At 42.5% G+C, this 20,060-nt stretch overlaps 1 protein-coding gene across 3 annotated transcripts in view; it reads right to left on the bottom strand.

The window, feature by feature from the left end:
* The window catches only part of DSP (desmoplakin), a 40,587-nt gene extending 31,945 nt beyond the window's left edge, over nucleotides 1–8,642 (bottom strand). For 2 of the 3 annotated variants that reach the window (XM_037165514.2, XM_053664095.1), the window contains exon 1: nucleotides 8,054–8,364. In XM_037165514.2, coding sequence (XP_037021409.2) covers nucleotides 8,054–8,253 — 200 coding nt within the window. In that variant the 5' untranslated portion in view covers nucleotides 8,254–8,364. Of the gene's footprint in view, nucleotides 1–8,053 lie in introns of all 3 variants that reach the window. The other variant, XM_037165515.2, reaches the window with a different exon arrangement.
* Between the last annotated feature and the right edge of the window lie 11,418 nt (nucleotides 8,643–20,060).

The following is a 20,060-nucleotide window of genomic DNA, read 5'->3' as shown; positions in this document are numbered from 1 at the left end:
CAAACGCATTTCTTTGAAAATAATACAAAACTCTATGTTGTGTCTAATGGTAGTAAGTTTCCACTTTAATTCACATAGTGAGTGCATTTTGGGAAAATGCAAAATCCTGTCATGTGTGAAAAAAAACTGTTACATAAATTTACTTATTGAATAAGTATATAAGGATTTAAAAAACCCCTGGCCTCAACGAAATTTTCAATACTGGTACCTATAGGTGTTAGGCATGCAGCAATTTCAAACTACTTTAGAATTCAAACTGCAAGCTCTGCTTTTAAACACCATTTCAGTGTCCTGGAAGATGAAAGATGTCATGTTAAAAGAAAATTTAATTTGGACTAAATCAATAAACTATTGACTTCCCAACTAAAATTAATAGTTGTCCTTGAAAAAGAAAAGTTTGTAAAAGTTTTTAACCTTTCTGAAATTCTGTTTTATCTTCAGACTCACAAAGACAAATGATTCATACTGCAAAGAACCTGCCCGCACAAACTCTTTTAAAGTTCCTTCTAAAACTTGTTTAAACAAGTTATGTTTCTCATAGCTTGCTCAAAGGTCCCTTCATCAGTGGCTACAAGAAAAACATGTTCTGGATTTAAATCCAAGGATGGAGCCCATGAATGTGTGAACACTATTATGAAGCTTTGTATGTTTTACTTTATCACCCCTGATAACACTCTTCTTAAAAAGGACTCTAAAATTGACTGGCATTGGTTTACACGTGTTGCTAAGAATCTTATAAACAACAACAACAAAAAATGAAGAAAGGCAAGCAGTATTACAAGGTAAAAATATTTTTAAATAATAATAGTTACTCTCTTGCCCTGGCTGGTGTGGCTCATTGGATTGAGTGGCAGCCTGTGAACCAAAGGGTTGCCAGTTGGATTCACAGTCAGGGCACAGGCCTGGGTTGCGGGCCAGGTCCCCAGTAGGGGACACATGAGAGGCAACCACACAGTGGTGTTTCTCTCCCTTTCTCCCTCCCTTTCCCTCTCTCTAAAAATAAATAAAATCTTTAAAAAAATAATAATCTCCTTGTTTTATAAAAGTAATTTCATAATAATCTATTATGTTCATTAGACCATTGGCCCGTATCACCTAACTCCATATTTCTTTTGTGTATATACTCTCTGTCCCATTGGATTTCTTCTTCCTTCTTTCCCTTCCTCTGTCTCTAACGCTGTCTGTTCCCCTCTCCCTCCATCTTTATCTCGTCTTTCTTTTGTTCATTCATCGACATAGGGTCCCACACATGTGCCAGAAATGGTGTCTTATGTCTTTTTGTATCCAGGTTCAAGAAACAGTGTCCTTGGAAAAAACTGAATAAATTATTTGTTGAAAATGTGATAATTATGTAATGCATTAATATTGATCTTAAAACCAATTTGCTTAGCTCTTTATAATTTTCAAAGCATTTCACATATTATTTGTTTCTTTAAAGAATCTTAAATAAAAAGAAAAAATGTTATGCCTGTAAAAATATATTTTTTACTTCTTTATTTAAGGACAATGCCCTAGCTCCAAAGTGCACTAAACACTCTACCATCCTCCAGAAGCTGCGAGCAAATGCTGCCTCCTCTACTGAGCTTTCCCACGCACACCTCTGCCCTCCTTCTGCCAGTTATTTACACAGCTGCCTTCCCCACTCCTGGGGACTGAAGTCCCACATTTTAGTCCCACGCCTTCAACTCCTGAATGCACCTAACAACGCAGAGTTTGCACACAGAAGGTACTTAATGCATGCATGTTTAGTTTCATAAAGGAGAAAAAACATGAAGTCAAAAAACTGATTTATATAAAAAAGACCCCAATATCCAAAGCTCAATCAGGTAGCACATCTCTTCTCAACCCAATAGTGAGCAAAAGAGGGTGAGACTTTTTCCCCTATAACTTTTTAAAAGAGGGTCTCCTCTGATCCTTCATTTTGTCCCTACCCAGGAGCTTTGGAATCAGGACTGTAGTAAAAGTCCCATTTGCTTTCCATGTTTATTATTTTTACACTGTTTTTGATAGATAGGGTGAGGGGAGTGGGAAGGAGACTTGGTCACACGTTATTAACTTCAAAAAGAGTAGGGCAGACTTGGGAGTACACTTCCTGCTCAGACACTTCCGACTGTACAGTCTGTGACACAGAGCAAGCTAGACTCACTGCGCCTGGGGTTTCTGCATCTGCAACGTGGAGGCACACCCACTCCTGCAGGTGCCCCAATGCTTGAGCCACTAATGTCCACCCAGCAAAAATAAAACCCTCACTGCAAGCTAGTTCTTGTGTGGGGGCTGCAACTGCTGCTACGGCATGGTTTCAGATTTCATTTTGTAATTTTTGGCCCGGTTCATAATTTTAAGGATATCCAGCAGCAAATTGCGGGGTGGACTGAAAAGGGGGGAAGAGAGAGAGAGAGAGAAATGGATTAAGTATTAAGCACAAGACATTGCAGAGGTTCCTAAAATTACCTCCAAGACCTGAAAATAGTTTAAGATAATTCGAAGAGAGTGATATGTTTTAACAACATGAAAGGAACTTATTGAAGGGATAAGAAAATTCAGAAACAGAAGTGCTCCTTTCCTTTATTAAGCAGGAATGTATATGAACAGTTGATCCTTACTAATTCAATGTCAAAATAAGGATTTCTATTTTGAATTACTTCTCTATTTGAAAACTTACCTTCATTCTGAGATCTTAAAAAAATTACTTACAAGTTATCTGACTATCCATCAAGAAGTCAACTTCTTTTCTTACGTTTTTTTTCAAGTGCCAGAGGAAACAAGGGATATTATTGGTTGCATGTCAAAAATTTTAACTCCAAGCAAAAACTTAGACCTCTTATTAACCTGTGGTCATTTTCATGAAATGTAGATTTCACATTCATGAGGTCTCTGAAGGTCCTGGACCCTTCCAGCCCAAGGTGTAAATTACCAGGCTGCTCTAGCATTTTACAGGACGTTGCTTCCCATGAGTCCTACTGACTCTTAGGGTCTGTGGGCCGATGACATCAACATCAGAACCACGCCTGACCATTTTCCCACGAGTGTAAGAGGGAGAAGGAGAAAGAGAAAGACAAAGGGTGGGGCAGTGCTCCAAGCCCTGATGCCTGCAGACTGAAGAAGCCCTCTTCTAGAACTGCCTTTTCTGGAAAGACTGGTTAGCAGAGAACTGAGTTGGACTCTTCAAGTCACACCCAAGCCCTCCTTTGCTCCACCCTAAAGAGTCAGCATTGAGGCATTAGGGGCATCAGCAGTTTTTCTTCTTTCCCAAGATATTTCAGTCACCTGAACAGCCATGAATTATGCTCACAATCAGAGAAAAAATTAACAGCCGTTGAAAGCTGTTTTGCAGATCTGACCAACGATTAGTTGGCTTGGTGCAGCATCACACTGTTTTCCTAAGCAGACGGAAACTCCGCAAGAACATTAATGAAAGAACACAATGGCTATGAGATACACAGTTCACAGGAATGCAACAACTTCAAAAGTAAAAACTCAGAAGAGCTTACAAATAGAAAATATGAGTGCTAATCACTACAGATTGATTGTTTTTCTTGAGTCATTGTGGTATACTGAATTGAAATGCAGTTCAATCACTGTGTGACCAAGGTCAAGCCATTTAACTACTTGAACTCAGTTTTCCATCTGTAAAATGGGAAGTTTGTCATGAGGCCTGAGAAAAGTACACAACATAGCTGACACATCATAGAAGTGTTTGCCAGGTGATGGTAACGATTATTAACCACTGATCTGATATTTTTATAAAATATCTAACTTACTGAAACTTAATAACCATGTAAATATTCTCTGCCACGTACTAAGCGGAACTGAATCTTACTTGCAATCATTTCCCAGAAAAAAAGTTAGAAAGTCGATTCTATAAGTCGCTCCATTCTCAGCATGTTTTCTCAGACTCTCCCATGCTTCTCACTTCCAGTCTTAGCTGAAACTGCCATCCCACCTGGTAATATCTACTTTCCTGACCATTGCTGCCAAACTTGGCAGGGAGACTTTAATCACCTCCCTCCTTCACTGGCCTAACTGCTTCCTTAAGCCAACTCTCTCCTGCAGGCTCCACCCACTTCATGCCACCCTGCACACTGTGACCACAGACACAGGCCAAAAGCTCACTTATGATCATCTTACTTCTTTCCATGCAGGGGACTTTCATCGGCTTCGCTGAAAATCTGGAGTGGCTCCCCTCTGCCTATCTAAATTCAGGCTCTGGCCCCAACCAACCCTTCCTCCTCAGAGCTTCCCCAATTACAGTAAATGCTCAGAAAGGACATCACTCCATAGACCTTGGCTTTGCTCCTGGTTTTCCACCTTTCCACCTGTTCCCAAGCTCTCCTCTCCCCCTGAAATGCTCTCAGCCCGCCCACCTTTCCCAGCTGAAATTAATACTCCAAAGTCTAATTGAACGCCACTTTCTTAATAAAATCTTACTAAAGTCTTACTACAGATATTATCGTATCTCCTTATGAAGGCTCTGAGTCACTTATACCCTTCCAGTCCATTATCCTTTCACATTATAGTAGTATGTATCTATTTTCCTTAAAACAGTATGTGCTCCTTGCAAGGAGCACTTTGTATTTTCACCTTTGAAACTCCCCAACACCAACACACAACAGACGCTCTGTAAATACTTGCTGAATGAATGAAGAAATGGAATTGAGATACTTTCTTTGTGTAAGTACAGGACTGTCCGGTCTAATACACAAGAAACACTCTCTAAAGGCACAAGGTGACAGGAGAGTGCAGAGAAGGGGCCTTGGGGTGAGTCAACTGAGCCACGAGTGGACTGGGTTTGGGCAAGTCTTCATCTCCTTGCCTGGAAAGTGGAAAAACAAGAATTCTGTACTCCTCTGCGGTCCCTCTGACTCTGGTTCAGTGCAAATGGACCTGTCTGATTTCATGAAAAATTTTTCATAAAATAAATACTCTTATTTTAAAGGACAGTTTAAATTAACTTAAAATATATATCGAATAGTGATCACATGCATTTCGATTTTGAAATCACGAGTTCTAGAGAAAAGTAGTAACATTATAATCATGTATTTCTGAAGTGAAATGATTTGGCTTTTAATCCTATAAAATCACACTTTGATCAGTGGGGACTTTTGTCATTTGGCCACCAAACTTCACTACAGATTTGTCATTTCTTTGAATTATAGAAATAAAACTGGAGTAATTCTGCCTTAATTGAAAACAATATTAATATAAAATCCTATACCAGAAAAATCCAAAGTCTGTATTTTCAAAAATATACCTATGTTATCAAGCATATAATATTACCAAACTTTAAAATATTAAGTACAGCAGAGAAGTTAAATAAAGTAGATATAAATTCCATCCAGCCTAAAATAAAGACACATAAGACAGGTGAGGGAAGAAGGAAGAACTTGAAGTTAGATATAATACTGTCCTAAACATTGACAAGTGTTACTAATGTAAAGCACAACTCAAAAATGTTTCAAAGTCACTTTAAAAGAAAAAGTAAGAATTGAGCTCCCTACACACTCAAATTAGTTTGTTAGGGAAGGGTTAAATGTAAACACCAACTCTTTCAAAAATCACCAATCTAATACAACCATTAAAATAGCAATTTTTAAATAAATGAATTTAAATTCAATCACTACTTCTCATGATGGCTTTGTGTTTTCAAAACAAAACACCTTTATTTGGAAACACGTTTGGTCAAGAAGCACTTACAAACTTTCAATCGTCATTCATTCAGCAGGAGCAGTGGGGCACACTACTTCCACAAAACGCAGGCTGTGAACAGATCCCTCCCCTCGAACCACAAAGCCTCCAGGAAAACAGGTGCGGACACAGGGCCTGTCTCTTCCATCAGTTGCCACTATTTTTAAACGCAGAATTAGCATTTGTGGGCAATTTTGCATTATGCTAATTATTCAGTTCCCCAAGGATCGGTAGCAGCGGGGGCAGGGCTGCGGAACCTGATCAGGTCCGGGACCTGATCCTGAAGGACCCACCCACCAGGAGCTGACTCCAGTCCCGCAGCCTGACGCCTGGCTGCTCCCGCTGAGCAACAGGAGCCCGCAAAAAACCACCCTTCTGCACATTAGGTCTGTTTGCCCTTCTTAGAGATGTAAAAACTTTACAGGTTTATAAAGAGCCTTTAGGCTGGAAACACCGAACAGAAGAAATAACACTATACTACCGTGAGAAACCACCGGGGCTCCCCCAAATTTAATGTTTCAGTGAAGAATCCTTACGAACCTCGTACCTTTATATTCATTAGCCACTATATTAACTACCAATTTCTACTACAAGAAACCAAAGGAGTTTAATTTCAATTAACAGTACTGTTTATTGTCAATTTTATAAATAGGGACTCTAGGATAACAGGCATATTTCAAAACAAAACAAAAAAAACTTGGTTCCTAAAATGCCGCAAAAAAGAATTGAGTTGGCTTTAAATCTGTAAATATTAAAAATGTGCTTTCCAAATTCTGGAAGACAAGGAAGGAAAAGTAAATTTTCAGATTTAAATGGCTGGCCGAGTTTTAAAACAATCTTAAAAACCAAAGCAAAAACTGGAAAAAGTTCCTTCCCATTCTCCCTATTGCTTGGCACTTTTTTTCCTGGAAATTCCAGGTGCATTTTGTTCGGAAAAAAAGAACTCAAGATTGAGACAATTCTTAGTCTAACTCACAGTTCGCAAAGTAAATTACCAAGATGCTCCGGGGAAAAATAAGTAAGTAAATAAATAAATAAGTCTAAGCAGAAAACAGGCTGCAACTCGAACAGTCCCTGCCTCCAAAACTGCTGGCCAAACGAAAACCCCCTGGAGTGTATTCGGGTTGCTCCTCCCCGGCCTGAGGCCACGAAGCGGGATAAAATCTGCCCCGGAAACCAGGCGTCTTTCCCGAAAGCCCTACCAGGGGTGGGCTTGCCGGGTAAAGGTCTGCAGGAGTCCGGGAGGGTGCGGCGCGCAAATTCTCCCGGCTCACAAAGCCACCCAGAGCCCAGTACCCGGGACCTCGGTAAACGGGCGTTCACTATTTTCCTCCACCCACTCAATTAATTCCCGCAGTCGGTTTCCTCTGTGACCCGGAGAAACAGACCCCGTCTTCTCAGTGGGCCTCTCCGAGGTACCTTGGACTAGGCCGGCCCCCAACCTCGCGGGCGGGCAAAGGTGGGACGCGGCGCCCTCCCTCGGCTGCTAAAGATGCAGGACCCTGCGCCGTGAGCCAGGACCCAGACAATGAGATCGCTCCTCGGGTGCTTCACCAAGAGGGAGACAAAGGACTAAAACACTGGCCACAGGTGCGCTCACCGGCGGGGGCTACCGCGTGGCTGACCGAGGGGCCAGCGCCTACCCCGGGAGCTGCGACCCAAGGGCCAGGTGGCCGCCCTTGCCCGGGAGCTTCGTTCGAGTGGCGGAGGAGGGCGAGGCCGGGACTCTGCGCCCCCGGGACGTGCGATCAGCACACGAAAGCCGTAGGGCCGCCGGAGTGGTCTCCGGGTGCCCAGGAATTTGTGATGGGTCAGCGGACACAGCTGAGCGCCGAGTCCGACCCTGGCCACTGAAGAGTTCTGACCTCTCGTTCCTTTGCTACTTCATATTTCACTTCAGTTGCAGTTAAGAGCGGTTGGGTGTTGTTGTAGCGGACCTACCGGCCTTACCTCCCCACCTGCCGGCCGGGACAAAGGGGATGCCAGCGCGCGCTGGCCCTGCAAGGGACAGTCCTGGAAGCAGCCGAGACCCCCACAGCCCGGCCCACCGCGCCCTGCCCGAGCCCCTCGCTGGGTGGTCTCCCGGTCGGGGACCAGGGCTGGACGGAATCCCGGCTCGCACACACCCACACGGGTCTGCGCCGCGCAACAGGCGTCCGGTCACCTGGGTCCTGCCCCAGCGCGAACAGGAAATGCCTTCATGACCCCGGGCGAACAGACTTTCCTCTTTTCTGGACGCGGGTGTCCCCGTGCGTCTTGGGAGAACTGTCCCACTTTTCCCCAACAGGTTGGGATTGATTCTGCTCGGAGACTGGAAACGCGCCCCCCGCCCCAGCCCGACCGCGGAGGCCCGCGCACAGACACGCACCCGTAGCCGTCCGAGTTCTGGTCGTAGACCGCGTAGCGCCGGGAGTAGTAGGTCCTGCTGGTGCCCCCGCCGCCGCCGCCGCCGCCGCCGCCGCCCCCGCCGCCGTAGGTCACCTCGTAGCGCAGGTCAGGGCCGGACTCTGCGCGGGTCATGCGGCCCAGCGTGTTGATCCGCGGGTGGGATCCTCCGTTGCAGCTCATGTTGGCGGTCACTCAGAGAGCCACGCAGCGCCAAGGCATAAGCGAGAGTGGCCGGCTCGGAGAGAGCGGAGGGCTTCACAGGAAAGGCCAAACCCGGAGGCGAGCGCCGGGAGGCCAAGGTGTCGCGAGGAAGCCCCTCTGCACCCGCGCCGTTCCGGCCGCTGCGGGCGCGGTGCGGCGCGCGGGAAACCGAAGCTGGCGACGACCGAGGGCGGGGAGCCGGAGCGCGAGGGCGAACTGTGGCTCGGAGGGCGGCGAGGGCGCACAGGAGCTGGGTCGCGGCGGGGTGTTGGTGTTGTTGGTCGGCGCGGCGCGAGTCTCCTCCCCGCTGGCTCCGGGCGCCGAGCCACACCTGGCCGGGTGGTTTCCAGGGCGGGGTGCGGCCGCCGCCCCTCCCCCGTCTCCGTCTCCGAAGGTGTCCGGACGCGCCGCGGCCGCCCCTCCCCACCTGCCGCCCCGCAGCTCCGCCCCGCCGAGGCCTGAGTAACACCGGGAGGGGCCGGGGCCTCCGGGCCCCGAGAGCCGCGGGCGCTCCTCTGCGGGGAAGGACGAGCGATTTGAGGGGCCGCTACGCTCCGCGCTCCGACCGCAGGGGCCCGAAAGCGCGGCCCTGGCTTTCGACGATTGTACGGTCCCCGAAGCAGAAATAAGTTGAAAAGGGCCATTCAATTAGACACTTTTTTAATTAAGCCTTTACTTTTGTTCGTCTCTGGAAATGGTGCCAACCAAGTTTTGACTAAAAACATAATTGAGGAGAGAATGCTTTAGATGATGCGGTTTTGTTTGGGGGCTTTGTAAAATTTCTTCTTTCCAGGAATCCAGAAAATTGCCGCCATATGAAATTACTGTTTTGCACACAGTACCACCACTTTCCGGAGCAGACGTCACCATAAATAAAGAATTCCTTTCGCACAAAATAAAAACACTGTACCCCATTTTCATGGAGTAACATGAAAATATAAATTGCAATATTTTTTTTATTTTGCCTGTTCGTGGTCATTTGAAACTAGAAATTGCCAAGACTGCCCCCTATGATCCAGTTTCCAAATTTTGTAAAAAAAAACCACAAAAAAAAAAAACATGGGAAAGCTTGTCTCTCACTTCCCTGAGCCGTGGGTCTACTCCCTAGACCCAGCCCTTTCGAAAGTCGGCCTTCCCGGGATGTCAGGCTCTGAGCACCCTGTTCAGGGATCATCCACTCGGTACAGGTGAGTAATTCTGAGCCAGAGCATTCCAGCGACCGGCTCCAGGGCCCCGCCCAGTCGGTGGCTGAGGGCGAGCTACAGCGTATCTCTAAGGCCAGGGTGCAAATTTAGACCCATCACACCATCCATAAAAAGCTGTTTTTAAAATTTGGAAAAGTGTTAAATTACTCTTTAACAAACACTTAAAGAATAAATATTTGTCATCCTCCCAATGTGAATTAACTTGCCTTCTTAAACAGTATATTTCTGAAGTGTCTATGGACTAAAAAGAACAAAAATGGAACTATATTTGCATGCTGTAGCCATTGTAAGGGGAGCTTTCTAACCGTTCCCATATAATTACACCTCATTTTTTAGGCGCAAATCTTTGGCAAAGTGTCCTATTTCTTCACAAGTGAGCACTGAGCTGACCAGCTTGAATCCAAGGAGCTAAATATACAAAGAAAGCTGACCACCATTAGCAGTAATTCCCATCGTTGTCTCAATTTCCTGTCATTTTTAATAAAGGCAAATGCGATGAAATGTTCAAATGATTCCACAGACACTGGTGTGTGCACATGACAATGTTTCCTTGGATTGAATCAATGGCTATAAGTCAGCCCAGCACAAAAGGTTAAAAGCCATTTGGGGGTGTCAGTGCATAGTGTACAACATTTGATTTACAATATTTTCCCACTATGTACCTCATTTGTTCAGCAAATACTTAGTGTTTACAATATGGAAGGGCCAATGCTAGACTTTGGAAAATACAAGGATGAATAAGGCACAGTCACTGCTCTTAAAAATGTTATAGTAAAACTTAAATTTTTAAAAATCCAGGGATCCTTTTATTCTAATAATATGCAAAAAGATCATGCAATTGCACAGTAGAACTCTTCTTAAAAACAACAGACACGTATGCACCTCTTGCCATGGATGACAAAATCTCCATCCTTTGAGAGCTCCAGGTGAGGTCCGACCCAGGCACCACTCGGTCCCACAGAGCTGCTCCATCTGTTTCCTCGTCCTTTAAGTATTCCCAGCTAACCAAACACGCCAGGTCTGGGGAGACAATGACTTTCCTTTACTACCTTTGTCTAAGGATAATAAAGGAAGATAAGAGGACGAAATAAATAGATTGATGTGGTAGATGGAACAGACAAACACACATTGCTCCAGGCTGGCTCCTCTCCTGAAAGGCGCACAGTGAAGGCCGGGGATCAGAAGGCCACCGTTCTGATCTTAGTGCTATGGTTTACTTGGACAGGAGCTTGATTTCCTCATGTACAAAGTGGAATAGGTAATACTTGCCCTGCCAACCTTCCAGATCTACACAGAGGATCAAATGAAATAAAATATGTAAACATTCTTGAAAACCGTGAAACATTATATAGCCAAGGTACAGCCTATTAAACCCAAAGCTCTTTGCTGGATGTAAAACTTTAACCTTTAAGTTTTCTCTCTTATCACACATGTGAATCAGTAAGTCTTGTAGGCATTCAACATTCATTCATTTAAAAAGTCGTTGTTAAACATCTACTCAGTGCCACACATTAGGTTCAGTGCTGGTCACACGGACATGAGTAAGTGCACAGTTCTTGGTCTGTAGGGTATCAGGTCTGTAACAGAAAGAGAGATCATTACAATACAATGTTAGCTATGCTATCATAAAGGCATATTTATAGAACTGCAGGAGCACAGTAGAAGGGTTGAAAAGCTCATTTCTCATCGCTAGGTTTTAAAAGTTCAGAATCTAAGTCTGGCAAAGTCCTCATAGCTGACCAGACCAAGGTCAGCTATTTTTTCCCTGCCACTTGTAGATACCTCCTCTGGTGCTGCTAGAGACAGATCACTGACACGTAACTCTGTCTGACCTTGGAAACGACCTTGCGGTTAGGAAAGACACATCAGTCATATCCTGAGTATATTTTTAAAATGGGAGCACCTGAACTTCAACGAGCTGAAGAGGAATCACTGACTTGCTCATGGGAACTGTTTCACATCTCTTTGTTGATAAATGATACCCCTTTGCAGCGGGAAAGATTCGCAGCCTGTCAGTTAAAAGACCTGTTCTGCCTGCCAGGGGAGCAGGACTGTAACAGAACAAACTGCAGAAGCTAGGACTGGAACTGTAATGAGATAAAGAAAATGCCTAACAGCTAAAATGGTTAGTGCTTAAAATGTCAGGCAATCTAATTTTTAGTAATTATATCTCTTTACTCCTTCTTTCTCTGTCTTGTGTATAAATAAATTAGAATCCTCCAGAATTAATGAGATCTGGGTTCTCACTCTCATAAAAATTAGATTGATATCTCCTAAAGTTGCAACTATTCAAAGCTTTCGCTGAAGAAGGCAGTTTGACAAAGCACATAAATTCCATTTTAGAAAAAGAAAAATCTTGGTGAGATATATATATTAGACCAGAACTATCTTTGTTTCCCTTGGTTCAGGTATCCTCCAGGAACAGGGGAATTTTTCTCTTTGTAGTGGTTTTTCATGTTTTGCAGGGGAGGGTGGTTAACTTTTAAGAAATTAAACAGCAGAGAGAAACATTTCAGATATATTTCCTGTCACTGTAGTGATGAGATTTTTATGTTGTTGCTACTGATTTCCATTTCTGCACAGGTAACAGCTAACACAGCCTTCTATTTGCTTGTGGTTTCAGAGTTTGTTTTTTGACTGTCATTAATTGGAAAGCATGGATGGGGGGGATTTGTCCACACCTTTCTGCCTGATCCTCTTTTTCATGAAGATGCCAAGTTTGCAAGATGGGAGAGGTTGGAGGTTACGGTTACAGATGGTGGTGAGAAGCCATACTAGATCAAGTGACTTCAAATCCACAAAGGTAAACAATAATTCACATTAATTTTAGCCAATATAAAATAATATAGTTAGCCTTTTTTAATACAGTCTCCAAGTTTTTACACTTATTATGATTGCGAGGGACTGCTATGCTGAGACTGGAACACTCAAACTTCTATAAAGTCAAAATGCAGATTATTGTTGGTAAACCCAGTTATCAACAAACACCACATGGATATATATTGTGCTGACGTATGTGAAGGACATCAAAATTAATATTCCATGGAGAATCTCATACATGAAAGCTGCTTTAAAGAACTTTTATACCAGCTGTTTTCAACACTTTTATAGCCTCAGAACTCTTTCCACAAATGCAACCTTATGAAGACAGTCAGTCAGTAGATGAAACAAATGATGATGTGTCAAACTGGCTGTAACCTGGTGGGAGCCCAATCCCACCCTCTGCACCTAGTCCACACCTTCTCATGCTCTGTGCCACCACAGCATGCCCCAACCAAAGCACCATATAAACCCAAACACACATTTGAATAAAAGAAAATAGTGACTCCCCCAGAGGTTAAGAAACTTCCCTGAGTTACTTAATATCGAAAATACCAGAATTCTGCCTGTTTCTAACTTCATGTCCTTTCTACTAGGTCAAAATTCCTGTCTAATCAGACGTGAAATAACGCCTTTCTGAGCAATGATTTGGTATCAGTCTGAAACCAAGAAACTATCCTGTTAATTCTTATTTTCCTACACTGGACACATGTGATGTCTCGAAATGCAGTAAGTATAAAGTAATCAGCCTGCTTTGCAAAATCAAAATGCACTGTTATTAATTTTCATCATATTCCTATAAGTGAGGTAATTATCTTTTCTTGACATCTTCAAATCACACTGCATGTTCTTGTTTTGTTTTAGTTGTTTTTTTAAATGTGGATTTGATTCCTTAGAAAAAGTGGAATTGGAGATTCATATACAAACAACATAAAACTAGAATGGAAACAGAGCCATAGATGATCTAATTTTGGGTAGAATGTAATGCAAACGAAGTTTCTGGAGGACCATATATCAAAATGTAGACATTTATAGATAGTGACAGGCTCCCATAGCCATCATTATTTTATCATGATGAAGGACATACTGCACACACATCATTGCCCTGCTGGGGACGGAAGTATCAGCATGAGGAAGTTCAACGAAGTTCCTATCTTCAATTATCTTAATATCTAAAGTAGAAGACAAAATATGAAACATTAACCAACAAAAAACACAAAAAGTGAGCTTTTAAATATAACAGAAGCTGGGGAGGGGAGAATCAAAACCATCCCCAGCTTTAACTGACTCTCCTAATCTAGGATTGCTGTAATAGTTTAATTTTGTCAGAGATGTGGTAAGATCACAGATCATAGGAAAGAAACCATTCAAACTCTTCATTGTATACAGAGAAAAGTGAGGTCAGGAGCATTTGTATTACTTGCCAAGGTCTCAGCCTGTGAGGGACCAAACCCAAGTTAAAGCTGAGGGTTTGCTAGCAAATTAAGTTAAGAGGCTTGCTTAGAAGGATGCACTTAAAGTTAGTGTTTTTCTTCTTGATTATAAAAATATGTATGTTTGCTGTAGAATACTCAGAAAAAAATAGGAGGGAATATACAGAGAAGCTAAGAAAAATCTTCTCTATAATTATAGCATCCAAATGAGGGAATCACACTAAGCATCTTTGGTAAATTTTCTTCTAGTTTATTTTTAATGATTTTTTTTTACTTAACTGATCAACATTAGTAATATGCACATTTCCGTCCTGCTTTTTAATTTAGCATTATATTATGAGCATTTTCCAACTTCATTTGTTAGCACTGCTTTAAAAAGGTGCATGCTATTTTTTTTTTGGTAAGGCTCTTTTCAACGTCACAAAGTGCAGATCCTGGAGGTTTCCATGCCAGTGATTCACCACTGTTCTAGAACTTGTCACATCAATGGCAAATAGCCTACACTGTGGGTGCGAGCGGAGAGTGGGTAAGGCAGAGCTGAAGCAGTGAGCAGCCACTGCATGGAAGCCAGTTACAACAGCCAGTAATCCATGTTTAGGTAAACAATCCTGCCCTCAGGATGCAGGCATGTCCTTGTAGGGTCTTCCCAGGAACCTTACGCATACCTGCCCTCAATATAGGACTACAAACGTCAGAAACCAGAGTCTCCTCCTGAAAACTCTAAAAGACTGTGCTGCTTCTGGTTTCTTTAACCAGCTCCTCCAGGTTTCGTGAACGGACTGCTCACCTCCAAGTGAAGAAGCTTCCTTTTAACAACAATTGGATTGAAGAAAAAGCCATGCAAATCAGGAGGAGAGCCCACAGGATTGTTTCTTTTGCCATAAGTTAATGCCTGATTTGCAGAATTTTAACTTGGAACACTTAAATCATACTGAACATCAGACGGAAACATTTCAAATTTAGGAAAAAGTTATAGCACAGTTCCAGAGCAGTTTCAATAAACCCGTGAAGCAGTTCTGTCTTGCAAAGGTGCATGTGGAGAGCTACATATCATTTTCGGTAAACCTGTCTGACGGCTCACTGCTCACTTAAGTTTTAACTGCTTAGCAGTTTGGCTTGGTGTAGAGTCAAGCAAAGCATCTGGAGTCTTTTTCCCATCAAGGTACTTAGAACAAATGTTATTTATCCTTTCTAAAGAACCTTTTACTTTGCATTAGTGAATTAAAAAATAATCTTATGATTTAAAAATTGGAATTGCTGTTCTTTAAAAAATTTTTTTATTTATTTAAAAATGTTTTAAAGGGAGGGAGACAGAGAGGGAAACATCCATGTGTGGTTGCCTCTTATGTGGCCCCCACTGGGGACCTGGCCCACAACCCAGGCATGTGCCCTGACTGGGAATTGAACCAGCAACCCTTGGTTTGCAGCCCATGCTCAATCCGCTGAGCTACACCAGCCAGGGCAGAATTGCTGTGTTCTTAAAACCAAAATCAATATTCCTTTTTAATGTATCTGTGAGAAAAATATGTAATATGCAAAAGGAGGGTTTTTAAAGCTACTTTTGCAACTACAGAAGGAGTTAGGCAAGGTCTCTGTATTAATATAAAATTCATCTTCATCCCAGAGTAATTAAAAATAAATGTTAAAGGTGGGGTATTTATATAGACATGGGTGTAGAAAGAAGACAAAAAGTATTGTAAAGTTATTTTAAAGAGCAATTGTTAAGCCATATATAGTGTTATCAGATTTTTTACATTAAAAATGATGTACCTTTCTACTATTTTATTTTTATTTTATTTTATTTTTTATTGTTGTTCATGTACAGTTGTCTCCATTTGCCCACCACCACTTCCCCGCCCCCACCTCCCACCCTCAGTCCTTCCCCCCTTTGGCCTTGTCCCTGGGTCCTTTACACATGTTCCTTGATGGCCCTTCCCCTACTTTCCCCCATCATCCCCTCCCCCCATCCCTTCTGGTCACTGTCAGTTTGTTCTTATTTCAGTGTCTCTGGTTATATTTTGCTTGCTTGTTTGTTTTGTTGATTAGGTTCCACTTATAGGTGAGATCATATGGTATTTGTCTTTCACCACCTGGCTTATTTCACTCAGCATAATGCTTTCCAGTTCCATTCATGCTGTCCTGAGTATAAAAATTATGTATTAAAAGAGACATAAAGTGATCTTAAGGCATAGAGGCTATCACTGGAAGATGGCTGTATAGAAGCTTTATTTGTGAGAGTATACACTTCTAATAATAGGTCTTTCAGGTAAAGTTATGCAATTTTCAAGAAAAAGACGTCTTTCATGCCTGATTTTGAAAATGAAAGGAAGATTCCTAACATTTCAGTCTTAAGAATCTGATATTTATTAATGTGAGAAAATTAGTAGTTATTTCATTCATTTGTACAGCACATTTCCAGTTTCTATTTTTTTCACTTTTAAAATTGTGATAAAATATATGTAACATAAAATTTACCCTTTCAACTATTTTTAAGTTTGCAATTCAGTGGCATTAAGAATAGTCCCAAGCCCTAGCTAGGTGGCTCAGTTGGTTGGAGCACCATCCCATAACAGGAAGATTGAGGGTTCAATTCCCAGTCCAGGCACGTATAATCCCCAGTCCAAGTACATAGGATCCCTACCCCCACCCCCATTTAGGGACACACGGGAGGCAACGAATTGATGTTGCTCTCTCTCCTTTCCTCTCTCTCTCTCTCTCTCTCTCTCTGTCTAAAACTAACAAAAAGCCCAGGCTGCTGTGTCTCACTGGATTGAGTGATGTCCTGAGAACCAAAAGGTCACCAGTTCAATCTCCAGTCAGGGCACGTGCCTGGGTTGTGGCCCAGGTCCCCAGTTGGGTGGGAGCAAGAGGCAATAGATGGATGATTCTCTCCTCTTTCTCCCTCCCTCCTCAGTCTCTGAAAATAAGTAAATAAAATCTTTAAAAATAAAAAATAAAAGTAACAAAAAATGTCCTACGGTGAGACTAAAAAAAGGAAGTTAAAAAAAAGAGGATTCCCACTACTGTGCAGCCAGCCTCCATCCATCCACAGACCTTTTCCTCACCCCAAACTGAAGCTCTGTGCCCGTGAAGCAGTTGCTCCCTCTCCCCCGGCCCTGCCCCTGGGAATCTCTATTCTACTTTCTGTTGCTATAAATTTGACTATTCTAGGTACTTCATCTAAGTGCAGTTGTACAATTTTTGTTATTTTGTGTCTAGCTTATTTCACTTAACATAATGTCTTTAATGTTGATCCATGTTTTAGCATGTAACAAAATTTTCTTGTTTCTTTAAGGCTAAATAACATTCCATAGTATATCCAATCCCATTTTGTTTATCCAGTCATCAAATGATGGACATTTGGTTTCCTTCCACCTTTTGGTTATTGTGGACAATCCTGCTATATTGTTTGTTAAGCAGCAAAATTATTATAAACTTTTCTTTTTCTTTCCAACTTTCCCTGCTACCAGAGTAACTGTCTTTTTTTCTTTTGCTTAGTTGTCTGTTGTTGTCATTAATTGATCCCCATACTCCCTAGTTGACTAATTAGTTACTCAATACAAACATTCACATCAGGTATTTCATATCATCTGCTTAAACAAATTCTTCCTGGTGAGGGTTGCAGAGGGCGAAATGGGTGAAGGGGGTCAAAAGGTATAAATTTCCCGTTGTAAAATAAGTCATGGGGATGTAATACAAGCATGCTAACTATAGTTAATACTACTGTATCACATAATTGAAAGTTGCTAAGAGTAGATCTTAAAAGTTTTTATCACAGGATGTTAACTAGACCTATCGTGGTGAACATTTCACTCTATATACAAATATCAATTCATTTTATTGTACATCTGAAACTAATACTGTGTTATGTGTGAATTACATCTCAATAAGAAAATTTAAATGTATTGCAGCCTCATGAACAAAAGAAAAAAGGAAGAAAGAAAGGATGGAAGGGAGAGAGGGAGGGAGAAAGAGAAAAAGAAAGCCTTCCTGAAATATTCTGAGTTGCTTTAATCTGAGCTAATTGCTCTCCACACCTGCTTCTTCATCATTTATGTGTGACCTCCCTTCACCTCCACCCTATTAAACAAAACCCATCAAGGTCAAAAATTAACCTGATAGAAGGGGTTTGTTGAGCCATATGCTAGCCCCAAAGAGGGCCAGTCTCTGAGGCCTACAGTCTAAACCACCAGCAACAAGGCTAAATGAAAAGAATCCTCCTGGGGTTGAAGGGATTCTCTTAAACAGTGAGTTTGGAGATGAAAGATGTGAGTTGTTTAAAAGAATTTACATTGTCTATAGATAAGGGGGGTGGGCAAGGGTGAAGCATGGTAAGGTCTGGGGTAGGTGAATAGTCTGTAAGGAAGAAATACTTGATGCTTCTGGATTGGTTGTGGGCAACAGTCTGGAATGATCATGCATAAGCAGGATGCAGTGGTGTATGGTAGTTTGTTATTCTTTTTATTCTTGATGATGGCTAAAATAGCTGCCTGGAAGCCGATTTCAAGTTTAAACATACATAATCAGGAATGTGAGCAGTCTTCTGTTGGTTTCAGCTCAGGTAGCTGCTTAACTCCACCTAGTCTCTTCCTCCCACCCTACAGCCTTCTGTTATTAAATTAGGACATCTCAGCATTTTTCTCTTATTAACCCTAAGTGTTCCCTTTGCCTGCTGTGTATTGGTGGACCTTCTGGTTCCTGGATCCCATGCCTTTCTCTCTCTTGGTTTACTCCATCATTCTGGTGGTACATACCTTCCACTTTACTGAGAAAACTACATGGGAGATAAACTTTTTGAGAACTTGTGTCTCTGAAAGTGTCCTTATTGCACCACACGCTTAATTGATAATTTGGCTAGGTATGAAATGCTATATTGGAAATAATTTTCCCTCAGCTTGTTGGAAGTATCACTCTATTGTTTTCTCTTTGCAGAGGTGCTGTTGAGAGGTTCAAAGCTACTCTGGTTCTTTGTACATTTTTGTGAAAGCTTCAGTAATAAGGATGTTCTATCATTTTTAGAATGTAAAATCAAGGGGGGGGGTCAGCCTAAATGCCCATCGTACTTGGTCCCCAATGTAGGAGAGAAAGAGTATATTATGGATCACAGAGAGCTGCTGCAGCAAAAAAGTCAGTGGTCAGTAAACATGGTGGTCATTGGAAGAAGAAGAAGTTAGATATTTTTAAATTTAATAAATATGGTAAATTAATGAATGAATTCCCCTCAATAGTTAGAGAAAAAAGGGCCACTTCCTTACTTCCTCCCTCCCTCCCTCTGTCTTTCCTTCCTTGCTTCCTTTCATCTGCCCTTCTTTCCAGAGATGGTTCCTTTATCTGGGAAGAGTAACTTCCCCCACAGAGGGACAGACCTCATTCTTAGAAATGCAATAATAGCAGGCAGCCTCCTCCAGCTCCATTTCCCAGGCATCACCTGCTTCCTCCTAGACTGGAGAGAGTGGAGTGGCAAGGTACAGTTCACAAAGCCAGCTCAGGTGACAGACAGAAGAGGTGTGGCCAGGCCTGACTCTAATCCCTTGTGCTGTTCAGGACTGGGAGGTGGGCACCATCCAGCACCCTCTCTCCAGCTCCTCTCAGACAGCCCTCTCTCCCCACCCCCATGGGACTCCTATTCTACCTCATCCAATTCACCTTTCTCCATGCAAGTGAGTCTCTTGTTGGCATATCAGCTGCCCAGTTCAGTTTCAAATTTCATAGATTAATACATTTCCATTGCCCACCATAACTCTAACCACTGTTTATCTTCCCATGTGTCCAAGAAGGGTAGGGGGAAAAGGCTTGCCCTCAAAACACCTTTTCTTCTTCTTGGCTCAGCGTACGCCATCTGCTCCGCACTCCTCACCAATCCAACCTTCCAATTTAAGCCTGTGTCCTCCCCAGCTGAACATGTGCCTGCAATGATTTTCAAAATTGTCACCTTGTACTATATATTTCAAAATCATCTGCATGTATACTGGTAAATGGTTTAAATAGCTACATTAAGAATTCATAGCAAAAGGAGAAGATACAAAGACTGCTGCACCTTCCATAATCTTTTCTTTGTCTCTCTGTATTTCCACCATTGTTGTGCTGCTCAGGGATCTGACAGTGTCCTGCTCAGTTAGAATGGATTTTGCCCCTTTCCTTTTTCCACTCCATACCATAAACCAGCATGAGACTAACCTTCTGAGAAGTTTTCTCACATCATCCTTCTCCTCAGAATCTGCACTGACTTTCCACTGTCAGCAGATAAGATACACTCGTCTCAGCCCGGCATTCAGAGACCTTGCAACTGTACCCCAATCCACCTGCTGTGCACGCTCTGCCCTGCTGC

Source organism: Artibeus jamaicensis, unplaced genomic scaffold (assembly GCF_021234435.1).
Source record: "Artibeus jamaicensis isolate MK-2021 breed Jamaican fruit bat unplaced genomic scaffold, CSHL_Jam_final contig_335, whole genome shotgun sequence".
Lineage (NCBI taxonomy): Eukaryota > Metazoa > Chordata > Mammalia > Chiroptera > Phyllostomidae > Artibeus > Artibeus jamaicensis.
This window is presented reverse-complemented; position numbering and strand designations above follow the sequence as displayed.